Source organism: Myotis yumanensis, unplaced genomic scaffold (assembly GCF_028538775.1).
Source record: "Myotis yumanensis isolate MYYU_CA2020_CCGP unplaced genomic scaffold, mMyoYum1.0.hap1 SCAF_20, whole genome shotgun sequence".
NCBI classification, from domain to species: Eukaryota; Metazoa; Chordata; class Mammalia; order Chiroptera; family Vespertilionidae; genus Myotis; species Myotis yumanensis.
Genome location: NW_027223771.1, coordinates 14,106,466 through 14,126,286, shown reverse-complemented (window position 1 = coordinate 14,126,286; position 19,821 = coordinate 14,106,466). Strand labels below are relative to the sequence as shown.

Sequence of the window (19,821 nt, the reverse complement as noted above, 5' to 3'; positions counted from 1 at the left end):
GCCTGCCTGCAGTATCGGCTGAGTTAGGTGAATCCCTCACCTGTAGCAACTCCACCTGAGCCCACGCTCTAAGCTTTAAGGCCCATCTCAGTAGCCCTCCTACTCGTTGCGATCCAGAGTGTGTGGGGGTTCCACAGGGAAGCAGAGGCATCCTTATTGCTCCCCTTCTACTCTTACCAACCGCCAGTGATAGTAGGGCATGGGCCTGACGCTCCAGCGCCAGCCATCTTCACGGCTCCCAAGCAGGATACCAGGCTTTCTTCGTGGCATTTTTACTGGCGTTAGGTCTTTAGAGCTCAGACAGGGCTCTTTAAAACATGATACTCCAGTCAAAGTTTTCTGTTAATAAAACCACTATTAGGAACCAGTCTTATTGAATCTATGCAAAGAAATGTATTGCCATGACTTATTTAGCATTGCCAATATTTCAGAGGAATTAGATAAGGAGAAAAACATACTGATCTGCTCTAAGATTTTCTGACTTTCCTTGCCAATTCCTTTTCATGGATTCTTCAGAATTATAACAAAAACAGTAACTGTTGGCATTAAACCTTCTTTCTATGCATAACCATGCCTCAGACCTTCTATTCCAACTACCCCTGACATGGGCATGGTTACGCAGGCCTGCAAGACAGTATACAGGCTGCCAACCGTCAACTGTCTCTCAACAGAGACCAAAACCTGATGGGCACTCTTCCCTGCCCAGTTGGGTACATGCCCTCTTGGCAGCTAGACACCCTTTACTTTTGGGGTTCACCCCACACAGTCCCCTTCCAGGATAGCCAACATACATTCAAACCTGCAAGAGAATCAAAGGTCAATATAACATATCAATACAATGACTAAAGTCTATTCTTGACCTTCCTATAAATTATCCTTGTCTCTTTGGAGCCATATCCATGAAGATGCAGGCATTATCTAAGTCCATTATACGGTATTGTGGGGGCTCCCGGTAGCAGGAGTGATTGCGAGCAATGTTACCAGCATCAGGCAGGTCGAGCACACCATAGCTTGAGCTTGAGTGGGTGGCGTTGATTTTGATCGACACTCCATTTGGTGACGAAGTCTTCCTGGATCACGGATGGGTCCGCTGGCCGGACGTGAGTGTGATGGACCCAGGTCGCAACGCCGTCTACCTTGAGAGTGGTGGGGGTCGTCAGCACCACAGTGGTTTCCCGGTGGTGCCTTCTGATGTAGACCCAATCTCCTGGTCTGTGCTGATCTCTTCAAGAGGTGGGAGTAGGGATTTTCAAAACAGTCTCTTTTCTGGCATCCAATAACCGCCGCTGCCTGCCCTTTAAAATGTATCCCAGGTCTTACTGGACCATCTCAAGGCTTTAGTCCTACCAGGACTGGGGCCCTGGGGGTGGCCAGCCCCACCCCCCCGTCTCTGCCCAAGCTGTTGGGAATTCTTGTAGCCATTTTTCCATACTGCATTCTACTGGGGAAGCCTTCTGGTGGAGGCGATACTCATCCTCTAGCCCAGGGGTGGGCAAACTTTTTGACTCGAGGGCCACAATGGGTTCTTAAACTGGACCAGAGGGCCGGAACAAAAGCATGGATGGATTGTTTGTGTGAACTAATATAAATTCATAGTAAACATCATTACATAAAAGGGTACGGTCTTTTTTTTTTCTTTTTTAGTTTTATTCATTTCAAATGGGCTGGATCCAGCCCGCGGGCCGTAGTTTGCCCACGGCTGCTCTAGCCTCATGGTCAGGACCTGAATGGGGTGGCCCCTCCCATCGGTGACCTGAGGCCCCCCTTGTCTGAAAGTTATTTGAGCTCCAATTTTGGTCAGTAGGTCCTGCCCCAATAGTGGGTAGGGGCATTCCAGTATCACCATGAAAGAGTGGGGATACCCAGCCCATTCCTAAATCTACTGTTCTTCGGGTAGTCCATGAATACTGGCTCATACCAGTTGCCCCTTGCACCCAGGACTTTTTGTTCGCCAGTTTTCCTTGCAGGGTGCGGAGGACCGAATGTTGTGCCCCAGTGTCGACAAGGAAGTCAATGGGGGTCCCCTCCACTTTAAGAGTTATCCTGGGCTCGGGGAGGGGATCCGAACCCCGACTCCCCTAGTCACTCAGTTCATCCAGCTTTATTCCCAGCCATTTTTACAGATCCTAGGGCCCGTTACCTTTCTTTAACCAGCAAGCCAAATGACAGTGGCCTGTATTATTTAATTCAGCACAGGCAGGGGGCCCATAAAATCTCTGCCCTGAGGAACTGTGAGCCCCACCCCTAAATGTCCCAATGAGACTAGAAAAGTCACAAATACCTTTTAGCTAATCAAAGTCCCTAGCAAACAAACAGCCTTAGATTAGCAATACATTCATATTTTTAAGAGACAAACAGAAATTTCATTAGTTAAACAATTTTAAACAACGAAGATACATATTTAAGCAATACAGATCAATTTACAGAAGCAGAGACAGCATGCAATCCAAACCACAGTTTTGGGTAAACACATTATCTAGAGTCCCTGGGTCTCCAGAACACTGAGTTGACAAGTTAACTGGAACCCTCCGACCCTGGGACAGCTGTGCTGTCCCTCCCAGGCAAAGGAAAAATGTGCCCTCTAAGATCAGTATGAAACCACAGTTTCTACCTGAAATAATCGTACTTTAGAAATTGGATTACTGCTGTCAGTCCCTTTTAAGACTTTGACATAAGCTATTTAACTTTTGTTTAGGGAGGGAACATATAACCTTTAATTGCCCTTAGTTTAAGGAAAGCAGGGTTTTCTAGATTTAAGAGATTGGCTTAAAAATAGTATTAAATAAATCCGAGAGGCAAGCACACTTCCTGCCCCATCCACATTTCTGCAGCAAAACTCCGCCTTAAAGCTCCACCCCTGACTAAATAAGAGGGAAGGGGCCTTTGCTGTTTCAAGTTGGCGGCCCCCAGGGGAGTGGCAAGTCATGTGGCTGTATTGCAGACAAACAGAAATCTCATTAGAATCAGACCGATAAGCAAAGGCATTTAGTTAACACAATTACACAATTTTTCCCAATAGCTGGCAAGTTAAATATTCAGCATTTCTCAATACTCAACCAACAGATTTAATTCTGTCCTCTAGATTTTTCATGAGGCAAATTAGAGTAAACTTTACTTTTTACTTTCAAGCGGCTCTGGAAAACCACATTTGAGCCTTGCAAAACAGGTTCTGGCCTACCTGGTCTTTTCAGATGTAAATTTACCACATTCTTTCTTTTAAGATTTTGCTACAGGTGGGAAGCGACTAGCCCAGCCCTGGGCAAACTACGGCCCGCGGGCCGGATCCGGTCCATTTGAAATGAATAAAACTAAAAAAAAAAAAAAAAAAGACCATACCCTTTTATGTAATGATGTTTACTTTGAATTTATACTAGTTCACACAAACACTCCATCCATGCTTTTGTTCCAGCCCTCCGGTCCAGTTTAAGAACCCATTGTGGCCCTCGAGTCAAAAAGTTTGCCCACCCCTGGACTAGCCCCTTCCTTCACTAGAAATTGCCTTGGGAAGCCAGTCTTAGCACCCTTTGTTAGCATTTAAAAACTGTTCTTTATAATGGAAATGCCAATCTTTCTGCTAGAATCTAGCTAGCATCTTTTTTTTTCCCTTTGGGTAAATAATCAGTCTTGGGCTCCATCCTGCACATTTGCAGAGACTCCAGCTCAAAACTCTATCCAAAATCGGACTATGTGCACATTCGTTTTAAGCCAGCTTTTCTCTTTACACATGCACAGAAATCCCAGACGCATTTACTTGGGGAGGGGGTGACCTGTTTTTACAGATCCTCACTCAGATGCCCAACCGACTGAAGTCGTGGAGCCACACAAAGGAGGGGAGAGGGCAGGCCCCCTCCCTCCACACTCCCACACTTTCACCAGACATTCATTCAGAGTTTAAACAATAACAACTTCCCAACTCCTGAGAGAGCTCTACAGCCTCCCCCAATCTCCTTGAAATGATCAATCACAATACCCAAAGGAGCATTCTGAGTCCGTCCCATAACGTCCGTCCAGTAAGTCCACAGAAAACAGAAAAACACAGACACAGACAAACAGAGGGCCCCAAAGAACAGCCTTCCAACTCCATGGAAGCAACTAGACGATGGCCTTACGCCAAACTGGCGGAAGCGACCCGCCTCGTCTCAGATCCTGGAGGGGGATACACATCCCTCCGTGAGGGGAATACACATCCCTCGTGAGGAGTATACGCATCCCTCCTGGGGAGTGGAGCGTCTTCCAACTCTCCCCGCCCGTGGTCCTTCAGCAGTGCGTCCACCTAGACCGCTTCGGGCACTACAGAATTTCAGAAATGACCTCACACAGGACAGAACATATAACACACAGAACAGAATACACAACACACAGACACTTACCGCGGTCAGTCAGACTCTCCAGATCGGGGGTCCCTCAAGGGTCTTGGGGATCCCGGATGAGACCCCAAATCTGGGCTTGGTGTCTCTTCAAGGTCCCCAGGTCCAAGGTCCTGGGGACAGTCCCAGGACCCCAGAAGCCATGATAGTGTGAGGCCCTGACATAAGCCCCACAGCCCAGTCCCCTCAGCGGCTCTGCAGCCGCAGGAACCTGTCGGAACTAAAGGGCTGTTGAGGGCCCTACCCCAGCCTCGGGGCCCAGTGATGCCCGCATTCCTCAGGGCTCAATGTCCCTCTTTTGTTCACAACCACCCACAGTCCCTTCGCCCTGAGAATGAAAGTAAAACTCCTCAGGGGAACCCTCCTCTCATCCTCTTTGTCGTCTTTAGACACAAACCAGGCCTGGGTGTCCCCACCTCCTGGCTTAGTCCCACCCACGGCCTTACCCAGCGGCACCGCAGCCTGTCTCCCTCCTCCCCTCTCACACCCTGTGCCACCCACAAGGACTCACTGTTTTGGACGCTGCGACCTGGGCTTCCGGACCTGAGTGGCGAGTGCACCCGAGGCTGGAGGGTCCGATGGGGTAAGGCTGAGTGGACTCTGTCAGTGAAGCGGAGTCGGGGAGGCAAGAAGACCCCAATCCCGCGGGTTGAGGATCAACAAGCCTCAGAGACACCCTGCCCAGTGGTGATGCTGCCTCCAACACCTCCTCCTACTCACTACCAGAGCCCTGAAGCTTGTGAGTCCGTGAACCCACAGGAACCTTCAAAATGACTGGCAGAGGAGTACGCAGGAAGTCCCGCCCTAACCGGATGTGCAGGCACCAAAATGCTCCTAACCAGTCAGACTCACGTGCAGTGCTTTCTGGGTAATGTAGTTTTTCCAATCCCAAAGGAGGGCTAATCCCAGTCAATGACTTTGGTGTGTATTGGTGTTGAGGCACCACATCTGGTGCTGAAGGACGACATGGGACTGGAGGTGTGCTCAACTGGTCCAAACTGACAGATCTCACGGGGTAGGGGGAAGAAGAGCCATGAAATAGATCCACCAAAGAGTATATATACAGGGAGAAAAGGGAGACATCTGTAATACTATCAACAATGAAAAATACATATATTTAAAAAATGTTTTTAAATACTATAGCCCAGCTGGTGGATCTCAGTGGTTGAGCACCGACCTATGAACCAGGAGATCATGGTTCTTTCATGGTCAAGCACATATATGGGTTGCAGGCTCAATTCCCAGGGAGAAGGGAGGTACAGGAAGCAGCCTTTTAGTGATTTTCTCTCATCATTTATGTTTCTATATCTCTCTTTCTCCCTGATATCAATAAAATATATTTTTGAATGTACATTTTAAAATCAATTATACTTAAAACAAAATTTTAAATAAGGTTTAAAACTTGCCCCTTCCCAATTGTTTTACTAGTTTATAATGAATGTTCTTGAGTATATTTGTTTCTACTCTATCCGTGTGTTGGAAATAAAGCACCATGATATACTACTGTAGTATCTTATCATGCCCATATTCAGTGCCTTAAAGTTGGCACTTTGAAGCTGACAATGAGAGTATTTACACCAGGGAAACTGACAAATACCTTGACTTCACTTATTGTATTATTGAATGCTTAAACTTAGAAAAGAATGGAGAAGAATGTTAGCAATGCAGATTAACTTAAAAGTGTATCTTACAAGTGGGATTTAATGGCCTTTAGGATTAAATTTATGGAAGAACATGCCCAGCCAGTGTGGCTCAGCTGTTGAACATCAAAACAGGAACCAAGTGGTCGTTGGTTCTAAACCCAGTCAGGGCACATGCCAGGGTTGTGAGCTCGATCTGCAGTGTGTGTTGTGCTGGAGGCAGCCAATGGGTCATGTTTCTCTTGCTCTTTGATGTTTCTATCTCTTTATTAATCTTCCTTCCTCTCTCTAAAAGCAATAAAAACAGATTTTAAGATAAATAAATAGGGAGCCACTGTGGAAGCTTGCAGCTCTGTGGTGCAGCTAGGCCACAGTGATGACCCTGCCGCCAGGAGGCACTCAGTGGCTTGTCTTTGTCCTGCTCTTCCCTCTGCTCACTGACAGCACAGCCTCACTCATCTGGGATCTCAGGGAGCCCCACAGCCAGGCTGGCAACATCCACATGCACCCGTGGAGCTACCTCTGAACTACGGGACACTTCATGGGCAAGAAGAGTCTGGAGGCCCCTGGCTCATCCCTGCTAGAGACAGCTCCCCACATCTCTCTGGGGCACCAGAGACTGCAGATGAGTCATGATCTGCTCAGGATTTTCCTGCTGAAGCAGCTCTGGGCATGAGCTACAGCAGCCCAGCACCTCACACCCAGTATAGGAGGCCACTGGTGTAAATGCTGAAGAAATGGTGTCATTAATGAGGAAGACATAACTATGTGGCTTAGAATGTGTACACCCTGGGAAGGTGCTGAAAGGGACCCAGTAGTGGCCCCATCTGGATGTAAATTCTGGGCTCAAATCTCTGTTACTGCACTAGTATGATATCTGTTAGGGTCACCATGAATATCGTCAGTGCATACACCAATTATGTCTCTGCTGTAGTTTTTGCTTCCCTGTTGAAGTGAATAAAACCCTGCTCTTTACAAAATAAATAAATGAATGAATAAATAAATTAATGTGTGGAAAACAATTTTGCTTCCAATATTCAAAACCTATGATTGCATATGGCAAAGAATTCATGGAATCACTGAGGAATGAGTGAAATTCAAACATACATGTTAGATGCTACACAGGACCCCTTTACCTGAAAATAATAAATTTATTTAAACAATTAGAAAAGATTTTAAGCTGATATTTTAACAAAAGAGATATAGGCAGTGTAAATAAACCCATGAGAAAACACTCACTATAAAAATTTCTTAGCTAAATGGAATTAAAAGGAAAGTGAGTTAACACTCTATTCATTTCCGGGGCTACTATTTGAAAAGGTTATCCACTGCATGTGCTGGCAGGGTAGCAGAAAAACTAGAATTTTTATATACTGTGGGTTAGTGGGAAGGCAAAGAGAATGACTCTGCTGGGTCAGTTCCGCATATCTTAAATGTAAAACATTCACCTACATGAAAACAGTTTGAGAAGTAAAACAAACATTTATATAGAGAACTAAAGGAAATATTCTCAGCGGATTTATTTATAATACCACAAACCTGGAAATAACCAAAACCATAGACAGACCAATAGATAAAGTGGTACCCATAGAACACAGTTCTTCTCAGCAATAAAATAAAAAACTTTAACTATCCACATGAACATTATTGTTGAATCACAAACTGTGTAGCATGGAGGAAACCAGTGTTTGTTAAAGACTACACACCTTCTAGTGCTTATAAAATTATGAAAATTGCCCTAACCAGTTTGGCTCAGTGGGTAGAGCGTCAGCCTGTGGATTAAAGGATCCCAGGTTCGATTCCTGTCAAGGGCATGTACCTTGGTTGTAGACACATCCCCAATAAAGGGTGTGCAGAAAGCAGCGGATCGATGTTTCTCTCTCATCGATGTGTCTAACTCTCTATCCCTACCCCTTCCTCTCTGTAAAAAATCAATAAAATAAAATAAAAATTATGAAAATTACGAACTATTCTATTATAAAGGGAGGAAAATGCATGACTGCATGGAGAGCTAAGAAAGGCAGCAAGCAAGATTATAAAAGGGCAGTAAGAATATACAGGATGTGGCAAGAGTAGGGGTAGAGTTGTTGGTATTGAAATTAATACAATAATTAATAAGTAATACAGCAATATTCTTCCCTGCCAGTGAGCCTCAGTTGGTTGGGCACCATCCCTTGCCCTGAAAAGCCTGGGGTTCCATTCCTGCCTGGAAGACCTGTAGGTGGCATGAGGGAGGCAGCAGTTAGCTGCATCTTTTTCATATCGCCATTTCTTTCTTTTTTAAAAAAAAAAATATATTTTATTGCTTTTTTATAGAGAGAAAGGGAGAGGTACAGAGTTAGAAACATTGATAAAATAAAAAAATGGATCAGCTGCCTCCTGCACACTCCCTACTGGGGATGTGCCCGCAACCAAGGTACATGCCCTTGACCGGAATCGAACCTGGGACCCTTGAGTCCGCAGGCCGATGCTCTATCCACTGAGCCAAACCGGTTAGGTCCCTATCGCCATTTCTCATTCTCTGTCACCCTCCTTTCAAAAAAAGTCAATAAGTTATTTTAAAGATATATAAAATACTTATTTTGCCCTAACCCAGCAGTTCTCAACCTGTGAGTCGCGACCCCTTTGGCGGTCGAACGACCCTTTCACGGGGGTCGTCTAAGACCATCCTGCATATCAGATATTTACATTACGATTCATAACAGTAACAACATTATAGTTATGAAGTAGCAACGAAAATAATTTTAGGGTTGGATCACAACATGAGGAACTGTATTTAAAGGGTCAGAAGGTTGAGAACCACTGTACCTCTATGGGGGTAAGAGATAAGTTTATTTCACAAGTGATGGTTTTACATCTTGATCCATATGTCCAAGCTCACCAAATAGTACACATGAGAAAAGTACATTTTGTTACATTTCGGTTATAAAGATACCTAAATAAAGTCTTTAAAGTACTTTCAAATAAAGACCTAGATATTCCTATCTTGTTAGAAAATTAAAATGGCAATCCTATATGGGCTCTACCATCTCTTTCCTAATTTCCTGAGGACTGGCCATGTCTCAGTGGCAGCAAATATTGTCAAGCAGTGAAGACTATTGCCATCGGAATCAAAAGGAATCACAAAAGACACATCCTGGGACTGATTACAGGCTTATCCTGCCTCTAGCTTTGAGGTGTTGCCTGCTGAGCAAACCCTGAGGTGAACACCCTAGATGGGCGAAGGGAATCCAAAAAACTATCACATTATTTTTTCTGCCACTTATTTCAGCCACAGGAGACAGTGATGAAGGTCCTGAGAATGTCTGTACACAAAGATCACACAAGCCACAACCCACTGACCTTTTGGGGATAACGTTGAGAAGAGGCACTTTTCATCTAATTTACTCCAGTGTTTCCCACTCACTATGAACACAGTGTTCCTGTCTAATTGTGGTTCAATCTAAATCTGTGTCTTACAACAAATGACACCAGTCTATGAAATTTTGTACATTATGGCACATGGCTCCTCTACTGTAGATGGGTAAGAATCCCCCAAAACACTGCTGAGAATTATGTAATAAATGCTGAGAACAGGGAAAAGTGACTAAGCACAACAAAGGCCTCCTTTTCTGGGTGACCATGACATCACCAATAATAGAGGCACCAGGCTTCAAATTAGAACCACAAAGTCATGCACACTTTCTCTCAGTGCCTTGGTCAGCAACACAAAAGAAGCCAATATTGGACAAAGAGTGCTGTTCTGAAATCATGCTGTGCCTTCCATAGCACAAGTCTGGGACTCCACCGTATCTGTTCACCTCTCCATGCTGACAGAGGACTATTTTTTTTTTTTCAATCATTCCGGGGAATTAAAAGAATCAAAACAATTAAAGGTAGAAAAGAAAAAAACCCTTTACAAAAAGATCATAAACCAGAGCAGAGGACAGCAAGAGGTTTGCAGGATGGTGAATAGGAACCTGAAACAATTCATCACAGCATAAAGTGAGAACCACAATGTCCCTGGAAAGGCAGCACTTCTTAGTTAAGATTGGGGGCTCTGGACAAAACCTGGGTCAGGTCAATTTTCTAGTCAGAGAGTAAGGAATGAAGATATAGCCAAGAGCTGAAAGTATTCATAAATTTCTCAAGCACAAGGGACAACACAGAATTCCTCTTCACTGAGCACACAGGGGTGGTGACTGATGCACACTGTTCAGGTGAGCCAGGTGGTGAGATTATTTCATCCACAAATACTCGCAGTAACATCAATGAGGTACGAGTTCACAGAAGTTAGCAAGTGCAATGCAGCTCCTTCAAGCCTCACTTTGTACCTCAAACTTATGAGGAATTTCGCATGGTGTACGTTCAGATAAAAGCGGTTTATACTCAGGTAAATGGATTTAACTCTCCTGCAGTGTTGTAGAGGAAGATAAAACGTGCCCTCCACATTTAAGCCTTTTCTCCAATGTGAACTCTCAGATGTCTAACAAGGCTAAGTTTGCTGCTAAAACATTTCCTACATTTACTACACTCATGAGGCCTTTCTTCAGTGTGACTTCATTCTCTAAAGAACTTCCCACAATCACTACACTCCTACGGCTTTTCTCCAGTATGAACTATGTGGTGTTGAATAAGGTTAGACTTTCATCTAAAGAACTTCCCACAATCACTACACTCATATGTGTTTTCTCCAGTGTGAACTCTGTGGCGTGAAATGAGGTAGGATCTTTGTCCAAAGGACTACCCACAATCAGTACACTCATAGGGCTTTTCTCTATTATGAGTTCTGTGGTGGTCCATGAGCGTAGGTCTATGTCTAAAGGACTTTCCACAATAACTGCACTCAAAAGGCTTTTCTCCAGTATGAACTCTGTGGTGTCGAGTAAGGGTAGACTTCAGTCTAAAGAACTTGCCACAATCACTACATTCAAAAGGTTTTTCACCAGTGTGAATTCTCTTGTGTTCAGAGAGGTCACTGCTTGTCCTGAAAGACTTACCACAATCAGTACACTCATAGGGTTTTTCTCCAGTGTGAATTCTCTTGTGGTTAACGAGCGTATTGCTGCTCCTAAAAGATTTCCCACAATCAGTACACTCATAGGGCTTTTCTCCTGTGTGAATTCTCTTGTGGTTAAGCAGCTTACTATTTCTCCTAAAAGATTTCCCACAATCAGTACACTCATAGGGTTTTTCTCCAGTGTGAACACGGTGGTGCTCAGTGAGCTGAGAGCTTTGCCTAAAGGACTTTCTGCAATCACTACACTCATAGGGTTTTTCTCCAGTGTGAACTCTGTGGTGTGAAATGAGGTCGGACCTTTGTCCAAAGGACTTCCCACAATCAGTACACTCATAGGGCTTTTCCCTAGTGTGGATTCTTCCATGTCGAACGAGGTGAAAGATTCGTTTAAAAACTTTCCCACATTTGTCACACTCATATTTCACTTCTCCAGAGCAGGCACCCTGATGCTGAACAACTTTCTGCTTGTGGCTGCCAAATTTCTCACAGTTGCAAGTCTGCTGAAAACTTTTTCCACCAAGATACTCCTGTGAAATCTCACTTCCACTGTGTGGCTTTTCAGTGTTTAGAGGGGCTTGGTGCTGGGGAAGCCCTGAAGTGACTGGGAAGACTTTCCCAACCTTCCTACTAGTTGAAGGCACCCAAGATAAATAGAAGCTGCACCTGGTCACAAAGGAGGCCCTGTCCATGTCTTCTTTCCAGGGCTTCTCTCCACTGCCATCCCTCTGTTGCTGGTGAGGGTTTGCACTGAAACAGAAGTCTCTCACACAAGCATCACTGAAGAAGGCTTTCTGCTCAAAGTCTGCTGCTTGGGACTCAGTCAGGTGCAGAATGTCTTTGAACAATGAGAAACACCGCTTACACAGATGGGTCCTGTGGGTTGCTGGAGCTGTCTTAGAAGCTCTGACCTGTGACTCTCCTTGTATAGATACGAAAGGTACCGGACCGACCCCCTCATCATCCATTTTATGCCAACAATCTGAAACGAGAGAATTGAGGAGGAACTGAATGTTGACTGTGGTGACAGGGGAAATCCCATTGCTAAAGTGTTTTGCACATAATACATCGGTTCTATGCAATTGTCTGAAAATAAGAGATATGCAGGAAGGATATAAGAAGCTTCTGGGAAGGTCTGGGCCTCTGAAGGTCAAATATCAGTGAAGGCCTCACCAGAAACTTGGCACACACATGGCAAGACCACGTGGAAGAGAAGATGCATCCCAAGCTCATTCTTCTGCAAGCTCATTCTTCTGCTCAGCAGGGCTGGTCTGCTGATGACAGGGGCAAGCTGTGCAGAAGGTTGGTTATGTCTTATTCCAAGTGAAATTTAATAAAAGACTAGTAGGTGTTCGAGGAATACGTAAGCAGGTAGGGGCATCTCATAACACATGTGCAGGTCAATGTAGGAGAATATGGCACAGGGAGCAGTGCAGAGGGACAGGTGATGCAAAAAAATGACAAAGGTGACAGTAACAACACCAGGAAGTCACAGATGAAATGCAAGTCAGGAAAGTGTCAACTATGGGGAGAGAAGGCAGAAATGGGGTGTAGCCAATGGCACCTGCCCCTAAACACTGCTGAAAATTAGCTGGTTCCTGCCCTAGCTGGTTTTGCTCAGGAGACAGAGCTTCGGCCTGTGCACTGAAAGTTCCCAGGTTTGATTCTGGTCAAGGCACATGCCCGGGTTGTGGGCTCAATCCCCAGTGGGGGACTTGCAGGAGGCAGCCGATCCACGATCCTCTCTCATCATGGATGTTTCCATCTCTCTCTCTCTCTTCCTTCCACTCTGAAATCAATAAAAATGTATTTAAAAAGTAAAAAATAAAAATATAAATTAGCTGGTTCCTGGTATCATCTGACCATCACCAGTATGTCATACCTTCCCCCCAGTTGTCACTTAGCATGGCCAGATCTCCTCTGAGAGCATCTTGCATGTTCACCCTGTGAGGAAACCAGATTTTCCCTGAATCTTCTACTCTACTGATGCATAAACCCTAAAAATTCCACATATTAATGAAAGACAACGGAGGAGAGCAGCCAGCTCTGTCCCAGAGCAATTAGGCCCACAATAGTACTCAGCAAAGGTAATATTACAAACAACAATTGAAGAAGGGTCTAACAAGTATAGCCTATGGTTTATGTAAGTGAAGAACATAACTTGGCACAGGCTGTCATAAAGCACCTTTCCCTAGAGCAGTGGTCGGCAAACTGCGGCTTGCGAGCCACATGCGGATCTTTGGCCCCTTGAGTGTAGCTCTTCCACAAAATACTGACTTCCGCGCATGGGCCACGAAGTTTCAATCGCACTGTACATGCGCGCCTGCACGTGGTATTTTGTGGAAGAGACATACTCAAGGGGCCAAAGAGCCACATGTGTCTCCCGAGCCGCGGTTTACCGACCACTACCCTAGAGAAAGGGGGAAGAAGGGAATGAATGTGGGTATTGTCACCCTCCCAGGGAGAGGAAGAGTAATAGGGGACCCATTAAGCTGCCTGTAATACTCCCGATTCCCAGACACTTTCTGCACTTTTTGAGGTAATGTGTGTCATGGATGTTCCTAGAGTCCATTGGTCAGGGCTGTCCACACAGCTCAGCACCAGCAGCCACAGCACATTTGACAAGACAGGGACAGAAATTAGCAGAACGCTAGGTCTGGCTGTGGGAGAGTGAAAGCTATGTTTTTAGAATAAAGGAAGAAAAAGCATCACCTCAGGACACTGGGACAATGTGAAGCTCTTACCTGCACATGAGACAAGTGCAAACACTTCCAGCATCACATCGCAGTACAGAAGTCTCTGAGCCTCATCAAGGAGACCCCACTCCTCCTGAGAGAAGGCTATGGCCACGTCCTCAAAGTCCATATCCTGTCATAATAGGGAGAGTTCAGTCCATGATCAGCTTCTCTCCTAGGCTTTACTTTCGTCATACTTCTCACTCTCCATATCCATCTACTCTCTCTACTCCCACATCACAGAAAATAGCAGGTCTTGCATTCAACAGAGTCACTTGCTTCTTATATTCCTACTGATACTGTGTCATCCTAGAGCAATAGAGCAGATACCCAGATTGATTATACCTGACCTCAGGGCATCACATTTAGGGTCAATGCAATGGGTGTCACCAACATAGGGTACAGATAAATGTTGGCCTTAAAGCAAGATGTGAGTGATTTGATTCCGGTCTTGTGGGGCAATATCCTTGTTGTCTAACAGATTCTCCTTCCAAGACCCCGAAAAACAAGCATCACTCGTCAACCTTTCTATTCCAGTCCTAGGGTGTTGAGGCCAATACTTTGTGCTACCTGTTCCACATAATTCTTCCTATCCCACTTCTCTCATACAGCTTCATTCCCAGAGTCACAACTTCAAAGAAAACACATATATGCCATGAAGAGGAGGGGATGTTTTCTAACCACCTTCTTTTCAACATTCTAACTCATCTCCTCTGTAATGTATTCCTCTCTTACCCTTCTCCCTTCCCCATGTCAGTAGAGATATTCAGGCCCAGGTGACACTGATGTATGCTATCCCATTCCTATTGATCATAGTATCAGCCCAACAACAACAGGCAGATGTGCACCTATATGACACCTAAATACTGGACCTGGCATGTAGCGCCACAACACCTGTCTTTTCAGGAGTTACCCTAAAATTGCCCATGTTGTGTCATCCAGTTATCACCAGAAGTGGACTCAACCTTCATTCCCTCTATGTCAATATAAGGGATCTGTGGCCATCAATTCACATTTGCTCTCCAAAAGCACATCACTCCTTCTCCCACACCTCTCTCACACCTGCACTCCCATATCCCCAGCTCCCATAGACATCTCCTTGGTCTTAGTCATTACTCAGCATGTGTGTTCCAGAGTTGCATGGCAAGTTCAAACAGTATCATGTACTAACCTGACTCTGAATGCCCACACCCAAGACACAGCCTTCAGTTAAGGTATTAGGCCTCCCTCCCAACTTGTTTTTTCCTTCAACCTCACCTATTGAGAACCACATCAGATCTCAGTTATCCAGAGCCCAATTCTACTGGTGCTGCACTTGATGTCCTTTCTCCACTCACAGCCTTCAGTATTCAAGTCCCACTGCCTATGTTCCTCTACCCCATGCCCAGTGATTCTCACCGATGCCCACCTATGCCCATCAGCAAATCAACCAAACTGGATGCAATAAACCAAGCCACACAAAGGGTCACAAGAAATCCTGATGAGTGTTTAAGAAGTAAATATGCACCAGCCACAGTCTCACCTTTTTTGAATTACTCTTCCACCTCCAACAAAAAAAAGAAAAAAAAAAAAAGGTGATCTACAAATCCTCCCTGGTCCATACTCTTTTACTATTTTTTTAAGTAGTCTTCATCTTGAACTACTACTCAGAGTTCCAGATGGTCATGAACTGGTCTCTGAAAATTCTCATATCCTAATAAGAAAAAATAAAAGATTTTATATTTCTCATGAACATTACTTTTCCCACTATGACTTTCTCCATCTCAGTTGATGGTGCTTTCATACCTTCAGGTGCTAAATCCAAACCTTTACATCATCTCTGATTCTTACCTCTCTCTCCAATCCGCAAAATTAGAAAATCTTTGTGGCCACACCTAAATCACTGAACCAAAATGCAACTGCTTCTTCCACATCCAAAACCACCATTGTGCTCCAGTTACCTTCACGCTCACCAACACTATCACAGCAGCTTCCATCCTCGGCTTCCTACCGTCCTCACACCTATACTGTGCATCATGCTGCAGTCACAGGGAGTCTAATGAAACCTGGGTCAGATCACCTGCTCTACTGCTCCAATTACCCCAATGACCCCATCACCAGCAGAACAGAAACCCAAGTGGTCACAAAGCTCCTCTGGACTTGATTCCAGTCCTACTGATTCCAGTTCCTCTTTTTAAAAATGGACACCTGCTCATCCCTGAATCAGCTTAGTCTTCACTTCAAGCCTTTGCATATCCTGGAACCCATGCATGGAAGGGACCTGTCACACACAATTCCACTGGCTGCCAAAATCAGGTGCCCCTCATCTGACCCTTGACCTGGACTTAGGATTCTGGGCTTGGTGTCTCTTCAAGGTCCCCAAGTCCAAGGTCCCCTGAGAAGAGGCGCTGGACAGCCCCAGGACCCCACTGTCTCAGAGGCCACGATAGTGTGAGGCCCTGACACCCCCACAGCCCAGCCCGCTCAGCGGCTCTCACCTGCAGGAACCTGTGGGAACTAAAGGGCTGCCGAGGGCCTGGCACCCACCCCAGGACCCAGGGGCTCAGGCCCGAGGTCCAGCGCCAGGGAGATGTCCCTCCCTCAGGGCGCCTCCTGCTGGGTCGCTGTGTTCACAGCTGCCGCCCTCTCTCCTGGAGGCGGCTCCTCCTCTGGGCGTTTGGGGAACGTTTAGATCCGCATCTCAGGCCTCATCCCTCTGCTGTTCACAACCACCCGCAGCCCCGTCGCCCTGAGCATGAAAGTAAAACTCCTCCCGGGAACCGGCTCTCACCCTCTTTGTCGCCTTTAGACACAAACCAGGCCTGGGTGTCCCCACCTCCCGGCTCAGTCCCCCCACGGCCTCCCCTGGCTGTCCCGCAGCCCGTCGCCCTCCTCCCCCTCTCACCCCGGGTCCCCCACGAGGACTCACTGTGCTGGACGCTGAGCCCTGGGCTGCGGGACCCGAGCGGCGCCGGGAACAGAGGCTGGAGGGTTCAATGGGGTGACGCTGAGTGGACTCTGTCGAGGAGGCACTGTCGCCCCAATATCGAAGGTTGCGACTCAACAGGCTCAGACACACCCTGCACAGCGGGGCGCTGCCTCCCTCGTCTCCTCCTTGTTCCGATGGGTGCGCTGAAACCCAGGAGCCGGTGAATAACCGGCGAAGAAGTAAAAATGTCCGCCGGGAAGAAGACTGCGGAAGTTCCGCCCTAACCGGATGCGCTGGCACCAAAATGCCCGGCGTGTTCGCATTGCTTTCTGGGTAATGTAGTTTTGTCAACCGCCAGGAGCGGGCTAGCTTTCCAGCCTAGGATCCTGAAGAACAAGGTGTTGTAGAGCTGCCAGGGGAGCTGGGGAAGGAGAAAATGGGACCAGAGGCCTGGTTCACTGGGACAGACTGACAGACCTCCCAGGGTGAGGGGTCGGGAGAATTCCTGATCTGAGCTCTCTAGATGAGACTCCACAAAATAAAATGAATGTGTTGTTACCTAAGAGGAACTGATCAAATTTCTGTAATTAGGTTGATGGGAACAAAATAATTTTAGAAGTGTGGATAGACAATAATAAAACTAAGTGGTTAATTTTCATTTATAATCATATAGAAACTGTGTGTTGAACAAAAGCTGGCCCGAATAGCCATTTATTTCCAGGAGCCACATCAGTGTAGCGACTGTGGAACTGAGAGGCCTAGACTCAGCTCTCAAACCCAGTACAGACTCTCAGACACACCCCTTTCTTGTTAAGAAATTGGGCTCAGCCAAGTTGCACACCTGTCAGCAGGTGCACTCCTCCCACCAGGCGAGGCTGTACCATCAGACACTCTCACACCACGTGTACAACAGATGGGGGCAGTTTTAGGTTTATGTTGTGTACTTCTCTGATTTTCCGCTACTGGGTTGGTGCTGCTGCCAATACAGTGACCTGCTGATAGCTAAGAGTCACTTGCTTAGCTCAGCAGCTTGAGTGGGCACCACTTAAAACCCTCCAAACAGGCCTGCCTGGCCAGTGCTGATGCCCAAGTTGTGGGCTCCATCCCCAGGGGTGGCCTGTGGGAGGCAGCCAATCCATGATTCTTTCTCATTGATGTTTCTATCTCTCCCTCTTCCTTCTACTCTGAGAGAAAGAAAAAAAAATATATATATATATATGTATATATTAGAAAAAGATAGGCCTCAATGTTGTGTTGCTTTTCTCTAAGGATGCATATAGGTGGGTGTCTGTTGCAAAAAGGGTCTCTGCTGGTGTTTATGGTGTGAGTTGAGCTGCGATGTGGGAGTCCCTACGGCCTTTCCAAGACATGTTAAACCTGCTGAGGGGCCACAGAGCTGCTGGGCATCCCATCACTTGCTTTACATCCCTGTGCTGTGCCTCACTTTGCTCAGACTCCAGAGTCCTCAGGTGTCTTCATCACCTAGGCCACTGGGTCAGCATGTCTTTTAGTGGCTATAGGTCTCACAGCTGGGCCCTTTGTTGGAGTCACTTCTGTGCAGCTATGTTTTTGGAAGTGAGCAGTGCATGGGGGCCCTTCATCCGGGGGAATGAGGGTACATGCATGGGGGTGGGGCCTGCCCAGAGGGTGCCCCAGTACACATCCTCTCCCTCCCCTCTTCCTGTACTAGGAACTTGGACACCTCCCAGAAGTACCTGGAGGAGCTGCTGGGGGAGAAAATGGCCCTTGAGGTTTCACAGGTCCAGAGAATGAACCAGCCCGCCCACCTGAGCTGGGAGCTGGAGCAGCTGTGAGAAGGTAGGCAGCAGCCCCTGGCACCAGGGAGCCAGCCTGGCTACGGTTTCTCCCTCACCCAGGGAGCTCAGCCCTGGGCTCTGAATCTCCTGGGTCAGCCCATCCTCACCCAGGTCAATAGGGTTTTATTCAGGGGCCATTTGGAACTGTTCCATTGCCATTCTTTCCACACAGAACATGAATGGTCTGGCAGCCTGGAAGTCAGGACATGAACCACAAAGTAAGTGTTGCCATATTTCTCAGCTCCCGTGTGGACAGTCCCAGGAGCTTCCAGATGACAGCACGCTGGCACCCAGAGGATGCCTTAGATCCTTCCACAGGGGATTGAAAGCTCTGCATGGCAGGAGCCTTCCCCAGTGGTCACTGACCTCCATTATAACAGTAGCCTGGGCATGATTTCCTCCATTCCTGTCATAATCGGCCAGATGGGTGGAGTCTGCTCTCTGTCTCCCTGGGAAGGGTTTGCTAACTGTCTGCTTTTGGGGCCTCTTCCTCTCCCTCTCATGTTTGGGACCCTCCTAGCACCCAGTCAAGGTGTGCAGTTGGCCAGGGGAATGTGGGTGGAGTGGCAGGTGGTGCAGCAGGGGAGCCTGGGCACCCAGCAAACAGGAAGCCAGACCCTGTGCTCAGCACCAGCAGGCGTGCACCTGAGAGTGCAGGGAAGGTGTTCTTAGGACTCTGCAGAGCACAGGAGGGCTTTGGGCTGGTTTGGGGAGGGGCTGCATTTTCCAATTCTGACCAACATTCCTAAGCATCATGGAGAGGCTGTTGAAAGCAGCTGGATATTTCTTCTCTTCAAGGGATCCCATCAGCTTCAAACCTAGTCAGTTCATTGAACTGTGAATCTGGGTGAGAAATTAGTTCTTTCTGTGGTTGGGTGTCCTGGCACTCCTGGGGCTCGGGATGGGTAAAACGGGAATCCCTGATCTGGGAGTTTAGGGTCATGGGCAGGACACTGCCCCCTGATGCTGGTGGCAGGGACCCTCTCAGACTAAATGTTTGTCAGAGACCAGGGTGGCTGGTGGGGTTGGAAAGCCCCCCTGATGCGGACACTCCATGTAGTTTGTGAGCCCTTGCAGGCCAGTGCACGGGACTTCTTGGTGTTCCCACGCCTGGTGCTTAGCTGGCAGCCCAGGAACAAAGTGTGGAGGAACTTTTGCGTGGATGGTGTGGTGGGTTCTTGATTTATAAAGACTCGGCTTTGAGTCTAGTTCCTCCACCTGCTGGCCAGGTGGCCTCTTTTAAAACTCAGTTTTCTTGCTGTAACCGGTTTGGCTCAGTGGATAGAGTGTCAGCCTGTGGACTCAAGGGTTCCAGGTTCAATTCCAGTCAAGGGCATGTACCTTGGTTGCAGGCACAT

The 19,821-nt window shown here is 46.9% G+C and overlaps 1 protein-coding gene across 1 annotated transcript; it reads right to left on the bottom strand.

The window, feature by feature from the left end:
* Window positions 1–7,147: 7,147 nt before the first annotated feature.
* Window positions 7,148–16,888, bottom strand: LOC138998459 (zinc finger protein 416-like). Its single transcript, XM_070400582.1, has 3 exons — window positions 16,647–16,888; window positions 13,748–13,871; window positions 7,148–11,985 (listed from the first exon to the last, which is right to left on the bottom strand). Exons 2-3 carry the CDS (start codon window positions 13,866–13,868, stop codon window positions 10,730–10,732), a joined length of 1,377 nt encoding a protein of 458 aa, XP_070256683.1. The 5' UTR covers window positions 13,869–13,871; window positions 16,647–16,888; the 3' UTR covers window positions 7,148–10,729.
* Between the last annotated feature and the right edge of the window lie 2,933 nt (window positions 16,889–19,821).

Bases quoted from the DNA above. Each gene is read 5' to 3' on its own strand.
- LOC138998459 (XM_070400582.1), bottom strand. From the start codon at position 13,868: ATGGACTTTGAGGACGTGGCCATAGCCTTCTCTCAGGAGGAGTGGGGT. The intron at 11,986-13,747 runs GTAAGAGCTTCA...CTCTCGTTTCAG, and splicing joins TGCACTTGTCTCATGTGCAG to ATTGTTGGCATAAAATGGAT.